Raw genomic sequence first — 12,288 nt, forward strand, 5'->3', positions numbered from 1 at the left:
AGCAAAGTTACATTCCGGAGACAACATGTTGGATCATTGGATTAAGGGACTCAACACCCCCTGCGCCTCTCCGCCTCTCCACGGCTGGGTATGAATCTTAGATCAGAGGGGTTAGACAGCCCCGTCCCTCAAGACCCCCCAAGAAAGGGACACAGAGATGACACAGGCCTTCTAAACTGCTCTGGGGAGGGGTGCCACCTCTGGCACTGGCAGAGCCCCAGCCTGTGCCCTGTGCCACCTGTCCAAGGTGTGGCTGGGACTGGAGCAGCCTTCCTGGTGACTGTCCCAGTGCCAGACCCCAAGAGCCCCTCGGAAGGCCTCCGGGGCACAAGGCCAGCTCCTGCCGCCTGTGAGACCCGTGGGCCCAGCCCTCCACACCTTGCTCTGGTCAGGGCCACGTTTAGTCGCCGGGGGTCATTTAGGAACCCGATGCCCTGGTGCTCGTTGGCCCTCACGCAGGAGAGGATGATGAAGTCCTTCTCACGGCCCTGGAATGCGTCCACACTGGCAATCTCCACCTCCTGCCAGGGCACACAGGGTCACAGTCAGCCAGCAGGCCACCTTCAGGGTCCCCCTGCCTACACGAACCGTGTGGAGAAGCACCATGAAATCACACCGAGGAGCCGGGGAACCTGACGCTTGCAGAGACCTGGGCCGCAGGTCTCCCTGCACTTCGGTTTCTTTTTAACCTTGGTAATTTGTCCCCCCAAAAAACATGTGTTCCTTAAGAAAACTTGAGTCTGCACCCCAGTTAACAGAAGAGAGACCACCCGGCCATGTCACTGAGTCTTTACTCTGCGTGTTGGCTCATTTCCGCATGGAGAGATAATCACTGTCCTGCACGCACCCTCTCCAGACACATCCTATAGGCTGTGACCAGTGCTGGTGTAAGAGTGAGCCGCATTCCTGTGACTGTGTTAACATCCAGTGTACAACTGGCACCTATGCACAACCCTACCACTCAACCCTGGAGTTGTTTAATGCTGCTCTAAAAACTACCCTGAGGAAAATGCCTGTGTGTGCAAATCATGGTCTACATTTCTGACATTAGAATCCAGTCCCTGAGGTGCAGAACTGCGGGCACGTCGGTTCCCTCCAGCTCTCTCCCCTACGCCAGGTGGTCAGGGCGGCCCCCACACGGGACCGTGTACACACCTGGTAGAGCTTGGTGTGCAGGGAGCCGCTGAACTGCATGTACTGCACCAGGTAGGAGCGCTGGCCCTCATAGGGCGTGATGATGCCAATCTGGTCTGGCTTGGCACCCGCCTTCAGCAGCTTCGTGGTGATCTTCTCCACGTTTGCAGCTTCCGTCCTAAGAAAACCAGGCTTTCAGTTCCCAGGTCCACCCATGGGCTCCTGAGGCTGGAGACTGTGGGAGGTGTGGGGCGGCCACAGCTGGGCTCCCTGTCCATTACTAAGCGGGCAAAGGGACAGAAAAGGCCCACACGTGGGCTTAGGAAGTACCTGCTCCACAGAAAAACACACATGAAGATAAGATAGCTATGTGCTGTTGGTTTCGGTGTTTGCACAGGACAAGGAGGATAAGGGAAGTTTCCATGCCACATTAAAAAATAAACAGGCTAGTGGGTCACTTGCCAAGCTGCCAATGAAGCCAGCAGATGCCACAGGCCAGTCCACTTACCTGTTCAGGTAGGAGGTGCCCGAACTGGCGATCTCCTCTTGGCCCTGGGTCACATAGAAGAACATCGGCTTGTCAGGCTGGGGCCACTGGAAGTCAAATCCCTTCTTCACACGATCCGCTGTCACCAGGGAGGGGAAAGACGCAACATTTCACATCAGAGAGAAAAGCGAGGCTAGTCCTAACTGTGCTGAGACAGAGCCATGCCTGCAGGGGCCGCTCAGCCTCAGGACACAGCAGGCTCCCGGCAGAAGACCCAGCTCTGTGATCCCCTGCCCGAAACGCCCAGCCATGCACACGACACTTGACATCATCATGCCCGGAGTGAAGCCGGTTCACTCTCAGAATAGACCTCATATGTTAGTGCTTTTTGCAGCCATTTAGGCCTGGTTAAGAAAACTTTGCCTACTCCAAGGTCACAAAGATACTCTGCTTCCTTCTCGAAGCTTTAGTGATGTGCCTCAAAGAACCATAAGCCCCTATACTGGCTTTGTGGATGACACTGTCACGGATCAGGCCTGCGGACGGGTGGGTCCTCTCTGGATGCCACCCTGGGCACTGAAGCCAGTGTCCCCAGTGGCTGCAGCTTTACAGCACTGTGACATCGCACCGCATGAGCTGGGAATCACCACCTTCACCGGGAACCTCATGTTCACCATGGCTGTTCACAGCCTTGTGCATTTCTTCATAAACCAGCTTCTCAATTCACAACTCCCTGGGAATTCCAACTGGAGCAGCAGCTGATTGAAAGATGAGTGTGAGGAAACTAGTATTTTTGCATTGCAACAGGCTGACATCCGTGAAGGAAGCCCAGTCCAGGAGGACACTTTAGTGTGTTACTGGGTGCCGCCCCCATGTAGCACTGGCGACATGGCAGTAGGCCACCACCATCAATCCCCACCCCGTGGAGGGTGGAGTCTGACTCAGTACTGAGAGGCAGCCTTCCCAACCAGTGCCAACCACGTCACTGATGACAAATGAGCTCCTCGCAGCGTGGCCTTTCTTAGCCCCAATGCTGGGGACCAGCAGCATCCCAAGTGCCACGGCGACGGTGACAGTGGCAGCGCAGTGCAGGACTGCCCCACACAGCAGCCACGTGGCTCTGGACGCGCATGCTTCGGCCTGTCTCCTCCTCTGTGAGGCGGGACTCAACGGACCGGCCCATGGGGGCTGGCATTGCTGAGACACTGAATCAGCAGCTCTGCGACACTGGCCTCAGGACCTTCTACACTCTGAAAACCTGAGGAGTCCAAATAGCTATTGTTTACATAGTCACCACATCTGTTGATATTTCCGGTATTTCAAAATCTACGCATTTAAGTTGCTAACTTGTTTAAAAATAACACATATTAAAAATATTTTTACAAAAATAACCATGTTTTCTACTAAAATACGCAGGGAATTTTTGCGACTCACTCCACTATGGGAGTCACTGAGCTTCTGTACCAGCCTGCTGTGACTCCCTGTGGAATGTGAGGATGGCAGGCCCGACAGGCACACGTAGTTGGACAAGGCAAATGTCTGATAACCTTCCCCACAGCTTGGGGAACTGCTCCGATTCCACACGAAACGGGACAGGTCGCCCTGCAGGTCAGCGCCGACGGCCCTTCTCTGCCCTGCACTGAAGATGGCCTCTGGCCCAGAGCGGCCGGGCAACACTCTCGCTGTGGGAAGTACCCACCCAGCCGGGTCGGGCAGGCTCCCAAACGCTGACATGTTCCACAGACATTCGTCACCAGCAGATCTCATCTGAAGAGCCACAGTGACAGGAAGCCCGGTCAGCTCGTGCCACGGGGCACGAGGTTTCCAAAATTCTAATTTTCATTTGAATCCTCAGATTTTATCACTGGTAATAGGTTGTCAGTTGTTACCCTGGAAACCACAGCTCGCTTTGGTCACTTGCAGAAAAGCGCCTGCCAACAGCCCAGTCTGAGCCAGTGTGGCATGTCCACGAGTCCTTCCTTTAAGCACCTACACACCTGCCAAGGGTCTGAGAGGACCCCTATCTCAGCACACAGCACCAAGAGGCTTTAGTAAGACAAGGACTCATCACATCTGCATGCAGGACACTGCCTGCAGCAGGCATGTGGCTGTGACGACACTCAGCAGTCTGGCAGCACCATCCTGACTTGCCCCAAGGCCCAGGCTGGCTCCCAGCGCTGCTCCTAAGCCAATAGCACGTGCATCAGCACAGCAAAAGGGCACAGAACGCCTCAGTGCTGCGATGAAGTTGTGCTGACCTAAGTCTTGCGGACCCCCCAGGGCCAGGCTCTGGGACCACTGACAGAGGAGGAAGTGGGGGTGGTCCATGCCATCGCCTCCTGCACTGTGCTCTGTGCAATGAGCCCAGGTGTGAACATTCGTGCAGCAACTCTGAACTTTACCTGGACGTGGGTTCCCCTGCCCACACCCTGAGGACGTCCCACACCCCAGAGTGGACGTTCTGTCCCTCTGAGGTGCCCCTGTACAGAAGTGGTCACCAAAGAAGGGCACTTAAGGAAGGAAAAAAGCAGCTGTGGCCTCCCAGGCTGTCCTCCCCCAGCCTTGCTCCGGCCTGAGCATTACCTGCAGTGACACCGTTCTGGAGAGAGCCCTCGTAAAAGATGTTGGACGGGAAAGCGCTGAGTGCAGGGTGCATCCGATACTGGACCTGGAGGCGGATGGGCCGGATGCCCAGCACGACCAGGCGCTCGAAGAGGGACTGGGACAGGCCAGCCTTGGCTGCCTTCTTGCACATCACCACAGGGCCTAGCTGGCAGTGGTCACCCACGAGGATCAGCTGCAGCAAGAGGCCCACACAGAAGAGAAACTCAAGCATGAAACAGCCTAGATGTTCACCTATAGGGGCCCCGGCCTAGCAGCACTACCTCAAGTGGTAAGGTACTGGCCAGGTGCAGGCAAACAACTATCCTCCATTTAGATGGGACGCGGACGCACACTGGAAACCTGCAGAGGTGCTCTGTGTGGCACCCATCCTTCAGAGACCCCCTCGATGGGCCTGCTGTGCATCCTTGTGCATTCCACCAGGCACCATACAGCCTCACATGGCATTATTAACAAACCTCCAGAGGTAAGAACCACACAAAGCTGGGACAAGAACACACGCTGGTTTTCAAACAAGGCCACAGCAAATGTGGCCTGGCCCACCTGCTTGGCTCCGAGGACCACGGGGACCATGCACTCAGGCTCGGTGGCCTGGGTGCTCTCGTCAATGAGAATGGAGCGGAACTGCATCTTGGCGAGCCGCGGGTCCCCGGCACCCACACATGTGCAGCAGATGACATCTGCGTTCTGGGGAAGAATGTGAGGCATCAGGGCACCTGCATGATGAGTGTTACCTGGCTCAAGAGGGCAGGCGGACAGCCCCAGATGCCATTCCAGCCACAACCTCCCCAACAACAGTGGGCACAAGCTGTCTGCTCCCAGCGTTATCTACATCCAAGCTACAGTGACACTAACTGGACACCTTAAGTCATTGTGCTTCTTCAGAGAAAACCACTCAGCACAGAAACATCCCATGCCTGCACAGTCTGAGGGGCAGCGCTGAGCCAGGGAACCCTCAGCATTCCACGGAGAGGCCACTAAAGGAGGTGCCAATGTTCTCCAAGGCAAGATGACCAATTGACAAAGGTGCCCTCGTATGCTTAACGTATTTAGTGAGTCCTGCAGTCCACAAGGACAGGCGACGGGCCCCATGGGACCTCACCATGAGCAACTCCCTCTCGGCGGTGCGCTTCAGGGCCCGGTACCGCTTCTCGTCAGCCGACGACAGCTCCCCAGTCTCATCCTTCAGCTGCTGCAGCTTCTGAAGCTCAGGCATGCTGCAATCACAGGGCACACTAGTAGGTGCGTGCCAGACCCCCAGGGCCTGCGCAGAGCAGCCGCAACTCAGTAGCGCTCAAGATGGTGACCCAACCCCCACCTGTCCATGTTCCTGATCTGGTTGTGCAGAGCCAGAAAGGACACCGGGGAGTCGATGGCCTCACGGCTCTTGGCGCAGAGCCGCACAACTTTCAGCCCAGTCTGGTGGATCTTCTCGGTCAGCTGGTCCACGGCGATGTTACTTGGAGCACAGACAAGCACGGGCCTTCAACACAATGCGAGCACATGGCTCAGTACTGGTGCAGAAGCTCAGGAAATGCTAACTAGCCCAGACCGGAGTTTGAATTGAAGCCTGCTCTCGGTCTAAGACTAAAGCCAGGAACAGACAGCACTGAAGGCACTGATGCCCACTGGGCTTTCACATTTCCCAAGTGAAGTGATGCAAAACACCAAGTCCCTGTCCTCACCCTCCTGTCCCCACCATAGAGATTTCCAAAGCTCCGAGACACACACAACTTGGGACACACCTGCCTACCCACCGCTGCCTCTGCCAGAACAGCAGGCTTGATTGTTAAAAGCAACCATAAAGTGGGATCTACTGCAGATCATGCAAACGCAGTGTCCTCCTGGCTGGCCACCCTCTCTCACTTACCCATTGCCCTGCCGAGCCAGGTGGTAGACGATGGTGGCCGAGGTAACTGTCTTCCCTGTACCTGGGGGTCCCTGGATCAGGCTCAGAGGTCTCTGCAGCACAGTCTTCACAGCATAAACCTTCAGATACGAGCTGCCATTAGGGACTGTGGCTGCCACAGGGGCTACCCACCCAGCAGGCTCTGCAGGCCGGGCCCCTCCACCCTGGGGGAGGGGTGAGAACCTGAGAGTGGTTAAGGTCAGGGAGCCCCTGTGCCGTGAAGCGCTTTGGCAGCTGGCACTTGATGATCACGTCCTCTACCTCGTGGCCGAGCAGTTTGTGGTAAATATACCCCGACACAGAGGTCTCGTCCACGGCAAACGTCTTCAACGCGCTCTGCATCCTGGAAGGAAAGCTCAGGGTTGGCACTGCGCACACCTGCGGGACCAGTGTGAAGCCTGCCCCTCTGGGACAGGGAGAACCACCTGGATGGCCCAGGTGGTGGTGGCTGTGCCCACCTCAGGTGACTACAAAGCAGACATGGCAGCACCTGCAGGAGAAGATGGATGTACCTGTCAAATGAGGTGGACTTCCACACGAAATCCACTTGGAAGTTATGAGTCACCTCCACAGGTGCACCCACACTGCTCCGCAGCTCAATGGCGATCTCATCGCCATAATCTGTGCCACTGAGTTAAGTTTCATCCTTGTCAAAAGCTGGGTTTACCTTTCTGAGGAGCCCCATCTGGTTACTGAGGAGCCAGACCCTCCTGGGCGCATTCTCACCAACAAACATGAGCCAGAGCCACACGGAGTGACCAGATCCAGGGCTGCCAACTTCCGCAGAGCAGCTCTTCCCTTAGTTCTATATAAAAGACCCACCCGAGGTCATTATGATTAGCATGTATAGTGTTGTGGGGGGATACGGGGAGGGCTGTACAACACAGAGAAGACAGGTGGTGATTATACAGCATCTTGCTACGCTAATGGACAGTGACTGTAGTGGAGTGTATGGGGGGGACTTGGTAAGGGAGGGAGTCTGGTAAACATAGTGTTCTTCATGTAATTGTAGATTAATGATAGCAAAAATAAAAATTAATAAAAAATAAAAAATAAAAGACCCACCCGAGCTTGCAGCTCTTAACAAACTCCACTCAAAGGCACCCTCTCGACCATGAGCCCCACCATGTCCCCTGTGCTTAGGCCAAGCTCCTCAGCTGCAGTCCTTCCCTACACAAAGGATACTGTCAGGGACCTTGATGACATGGCCGATCCCTTTCCACAGGGGTGCCAAGTCCCCTTTGTACCGCAGGCATATTTCATCCCCCTGCATGAGCCGCATGTCTTACAGGGAAGAGAGAGCAAGAAAGTTAGTGTTTTCAACATGCACCAAGACTGTCACCATGAAGAGCTCAAATTAAGGGACATTTTACAAGGGTATAACTAGGAATGTTATGCTACTTATGATCACAAATATTTTAAAACTTAAAATCACCTCTTAACCAAATTATGACTAAATCCTCATTACCAGAGTCAGTCTTGGGCAAAGTGAAGTAGGCGATTCTCTTCTTGTTAAGGCCCAGGTCCCACCTGACCGTGATGTTATCTTGAGTCTGAGCACATGAAAAATAAGAGCCCTGTTAGCCTGAGGCAGACACGGGCCTGGACTCCTCGTGTCCGGGTTTCCACAGGCATGTGACCTACAGCCACCTCCTGAGCCATGATGTCAGGGTGCACGGTGCAGCACCCGATAGCCTGGAACACCAACCAGAGCACATCCAAGAGAGACGCCATTAGGACCCCCAGACCCCACACACGACGGCCAGGAGGCCCCCACAGGCCATCTGCTCGCTGTGCCGCTTCTCCAGGGGCTGAGAGGGGAGAAGGGAGCTGACAGCAGAGGCCCCGGGCGCCAGGGCTCTTGGCAGGACCAGCGAAAGCATGCCCCGAGCGCCATGGGCTCCTCACAGCAGACTCTCGTAGCCACTGGCAAACGCTGGGAACCTGAATGTGAGGGATTTTTGTTGAATTTAAAATTGGAAGACACTCGGGCAGGTGTTCAGCTCTGAGTGGCGGGGTGCCTGCCCCCAATTCGTGGCTCTGTCTCTCCAGGCGCTGCACCTCTGCAGAGAAAAGTCCCTCCCTAGCCTTGGCAGGGAGGCTATTATGACCAAGCCCTCCTGCACACGCCACATCACCTGGGACTCCTTCAGCTTCTTATCATAGTCAGCCTCCAGCTTGACCAGTGGGCCGAATATGTTCTGGTACTGGTAGGCGTCCTCATATCGCAGGAGGACATGCTGTGGCTCCTCGTCCACCCCTGGCTTCTCCAGGTCCTCCAACGTGGCAGAAGGGTTTTCCTAGAAGACAAGAATGGCACCATGTCCTTCCTGTTTTCACCTATGTATGCAAGGAGCCGCCTGGAGCTCTCCAGTCACCAGAGGGAGAGGGCACACCCATTACCCTCAAGATAAACCTATGGGCACCTGGCAGTGGGTGTGCCCACAGTGGAAAGAAAGCCCTCATGGTAGCAAGTCCACAGGGCACAGGGAGCTGGTCACTGGCCTGAGCCTTCCCCTCCCACAGGGTCACACCAATGCAGCGCACCTAGGCAATGACAGCCCAGGTGCAAACCTGACACACCTAACCACCACCTGGCTGCCTTTTTCCACACCGGACCCCTGAACCACAAGGGAGAACACTTCTTCCCAGCTGCCAGCAAGACCTCTGGCCATGTAATCATAAGGACACCACCTACCCGCTTTCTCCTGACCCTACACCGCCCTGTCGGAGGCGACCCATAATTCCCTGGTGGGGACAGACAGCACCTGGGCTGTGTGGATATAAAGGGTACACGGTGAGGTAACTTTGGCAACCACAGAAATGGAAAAGCACCTTGCTAGACAATGCTTGAAAGATACTGACTTGCACCCAAAGGGAAAGGAAATTCACACTTAAAATTTCTAATTATACAGGCACCTCATTAAAACATCTAGCCTAGTTATAAAATCTAAACAGCCAGAACCAGAAAGGGCTGCCCTGGAGGACTGGGTCTGGCCGGCGGGTCTACCCAGCCTGGAGGCTCCCTCTACGCTAAAGGCTCACCCCACCCTCGGCCACCCTGGCTCAGATGCGCCACAGGCCCAGCCCCTCCTTCCCGTCACCAAAAGAGAAAAATGCCAACAACTGCACTTTCCTTTCCTCCCAGGGGCCTGGCAGGAGGTACCGGCAAGGGGCCATGTCAGGCAGACGGGGCTCGACTCCCTCAGAACCTTACAGAACCTCCCATTACCAGAAAGCTGTCTGGGCAGCCCACCCTCCTGGGCTCCCGGAAACTGGAGCCCCAGCCAATCTGCATTCTCAGCAGGTACTCACCTTCCAGAGTTCCTCCAGCTTGTTGATTTGCTGGGCAGTGATCTGCCTGGCCCGCAGCTGCTCCTGCTCCGAGGGGATCTTGACCAGCCAGGACAAGAAGCAGCGGTCCTGGATCAGGGGCTGCCACTGGGAACTGTCCCAGTTGATGTCCTTGAGGCTGCTCTGGCTGGCACAGGGCTGCCTGCAGAAGCCCCCCGGAGGGCGGGACGGGCCCAGGTGAGGATGACCTCGCCCTCCACAGCTCACCTCTCACCCCAAAGTGACATTTCCTACATTTTATAATGCCATCATGTTATCTTCAGATTGTTAGTAATAAACTGCCCTTCCTCTTGAGCTCTGAACTCTTAAAACTCAGAACAGACTTTGTTTTTACAGAATTGCTTTTACTGTTTAACAGGAACACCTCCCCCAGAGACACCTGACATCCAGGTTTCTCTAACAAGCTCTGGTCCCCAAGTCCTCCCGCCTTGCCAGGCAGCAGAAACCACAGTAGAGCAGTTTGAAGCTCCATCGAGTCAGGGCACAGGGCTGGTGGCGCTCCCAGGAACCGGGCCCTCACCTGCACAGCAGAACCACGACCGAGTCGGCCTTGGCAGGGATGAAGCCAAGGAGGAAGACGTTGCGGCAGCCGCAGTTGTAACACTCCAGAATTGTCTCTCCCAGGGGCCCATCCTTGTGCAGGGTCACCTCTTTGCATTTTGCCCTCACGAGGTGATTTACAATGTGGCTAAAACCAGGAAATGATAAATAGTTAACACCCCAAGTTTGGCTTTTCACCACTTCCAATTTTCAAGCTCCCCGTTAAAAGTTCCGGTACCATTCACAGTCCATTAGCAAGGGTGGTCACACCTCATCCATCTGGCATCCCAGGAGCCAGCCTGCCCCTGAACTAGGGGAGCCAGGCTTCCACTGAGCACAAAAATCAATCTGACTTGAACCGTTTTTAAAGAAAACTTTACTAACACGTTTCACATAGTTCCTGTTACACTGTTGTTTTTCCTCCCCAGTCCTTTCTTAAACCCAACTTCTCGGGCCTTACTGAACCACGGGAGGGGCGAGGGCTGCAGCCCCCAAGAGGCAGGCAGCTTTGCCCCTCCCTCCTCTCTGCCCCTGGGGCTTGCCTGCTGCTTCTTCAAAGTCACTCCTTGTGGACCCTGTGCCTGCTTCCAGGAGCGGCCCCTGCTAATTCGCTGCAGGCTGAGAAACCTGATAACCAAACCTATTAGAAACGTGAGGACAGTAAAACCGGGTGGGGAGGCAGCAGGACTATTCCCGGAAGCCAAGGGCTGACTGTCCTCACAATCTGCGGGCCATCTCATTTCCGGGACATAGCTCACCAGGTTTTAAATAAAGGCCCTACCGAGGCCCGACCCTTGTACCTCCCTGACCTCTGCCTCAGGCCCTCTCCCTGCAGCCTGGCTTGGACACTGCACATGCCTGCTGGGCACAGTCTTCCTGCTGTTGCCCTCACTGCACCTCAGGCCACCATCCTGTTGCAACCTTTGGTCTAGATGCCTACATTCTCACCCTCCCTGGCCCCATTAAGCCCCACAGCTTATCCAACCACTACAGCCACCCTGGGCACCCCAAAGCCCCTCGCTCCTCTGCTAGAGCCGCCTCCACTGGTACCGTCCCTGCATCAGTGATCTCCTCCTCTTCTTGTGCCCCCCGCCCCCTAGCCCATTACACTGGCAGCTCCCTACCCGCCACCTATGGACTTTGGCTGCCCCGACGCGCACTGCTCTGCTGGTCGGTGGAGCCTGCTCTCTCTCAGAGGCCCTTTGCTCAATTTCCTCATCTTGGCTCTGCTGACCGGAAGCCCAGGTTGCCAGTTAAGACAAGTTTTACTGCTTTTCCTGCAGTGAGGTACTAATGCAAACACAGTAATACTGAAATTACCCAGAACATCCTGAAAACAGGATACGCATCTCTTCGGGTTGCCCCAAAGATGCTTCTCCTTTCAAATCTTTAAAAAGCACCAACCCCACTTGCCTAGCTCAGAACCCCACAATTAACTTTATTAATTCTGGGATGACATAAGCTGACATCCTGAGCCCTTGGGCAGCACAAGATGCTGAAGGCACAGGAAAGGAGAGGGCTCTGTGCAAATAAAGCTGCCCATGGACCCTTGTCCCTTATTCAAACATGAAGCTCAGGAGATGCGGCTTTCCCACTGGCAACCTGGAGCCCCACCCCACAGATTCCGCTGTTTCTCAGCGGGGCGGCTGATAAGTCCCACCGCTCTAGACAAACGGCCTCTCCCCTGGAACCTCAGCACCAGCACAACATTGGTCTCACCCCCAACACAAAACACAGGACCCACTCACAGCTGCTGCTCATCAACAGCAAGCAGGAAGGGAAGCCCAGAGCCGATGGTCAAGTGAACTTAATTTAATCCGATGATTCAGGATCTGGTCCATATTAGCCTCAGGACCTTGCCGATGAGCTAAGGCCAGAGGGAGCCTCCTCAGGAAGTGCTCCCATAGGTGCCTCTTAGTGTCCTGGGAACACCCTCCCCAGGCACCCAGTAATGAAGATGAGCTGGCATGCCAGGAGCTCATCTTGCAGAAAAATATAAATATAACTGGGAATGAGAATTAAGCCAACCCTACTTGCATAATAAAAAGAACCACAGAGAATAAATCAAGGGTAAATACATTAAAGCATTCACACACCACCATCTGTTTCAACTTAAACCAGTCACAGAGGAGGGAAAAAAACCAGGTTTGTTAGCATGATTTTATATTGTGCTTTGCTTCAACATTTCCATAATTTACACACAAATCTGAGCACAGCATTGATTAAAGACACATGTGCGGTC

At 54.8% G+C, this 12,288-nt stretch overlaps 1 protein-coding gene across 3 annotated transcripts in view; it reads right to left on the reverse strand.

Moving 5' to 3' along the window:
- The window catches only part of UPF1 (UPF1 RNA helicase and ATPase), a 31,217-nt gene that overhangs the window by 5,658 nt on the left and 13,271 nt on the right, over positions 1-12,288 (reverse strand). For 2 of the 3 annotated variants that reach the window (XM_073220304.1, XM_073220303.1), the window contains exons 4-18: positions 10,027-10,194; positions 9,468-9,648; positions 8,291-8,452; positions 7,588-7,705; positions 7,338-7,436; positions 6,665-6,773; positions 6,336-6,495; positions 6,114-6,232; positions 5,562-5,726; positions 5,346-5,460; positions 4,787-4,930; positions 4,205-4,418; positions 1,643-1,760; positions 1,156-1,312; positions 379-521 (exon numbers count right to left, since the gene is read on the reverse strand). In XM_073220304.1, coding sequence (XP_073076405.1) covers positions 379-521; positions 1,156-1,312; positions 1,643-1,760; positions 4,205-4,418; positions 4,787-4,930; positions 5,346-5,460; positions 5,562-5,726; positions 6,114-6,232; positions 6,336-6,495; positions 6,665-6,773; positions 7,338-7,436; positions 7,588-7,705; positions 8,291-8,452; positions 9,468-9,648; positions 10,027-10,194 — 2,172 coding nt within the window. The remainder of the gene's footprint in view (positions 1-378; positions 522-1,155; positions 1,313-1,642; positions 1,761-4,204; positions 4,419-4,786; positions 4,931-5,345; positions 5,461-5,561; positions 5,727-6,113; positions 6,233-6,335; positions 6,496-6,664; positions 6,774-7,337; positions 7,437-7,587; positions 7,706-8,290; positions 8,453-9,467; positions 9,649-10,026; positions 10,195-12,288) is intronic. The other variant, XM_037003769.2, reaches the window with a different exon arrangement.

The sequence above is a fragment of the Manis javanica genome, chromosome 13, assembly GCF_040802235.1.
Source record: "Manis javanica isolate MJ-LG chromosome 13, MJ_LKY, whole genome shotgun sequence".
NCBI classification, from domain to species: domain Eukaryota; kingdom Metazoa; phylum Chordata; class Mammalia; order Pholidota; family Manidae; genus Manis; species Manis javanica.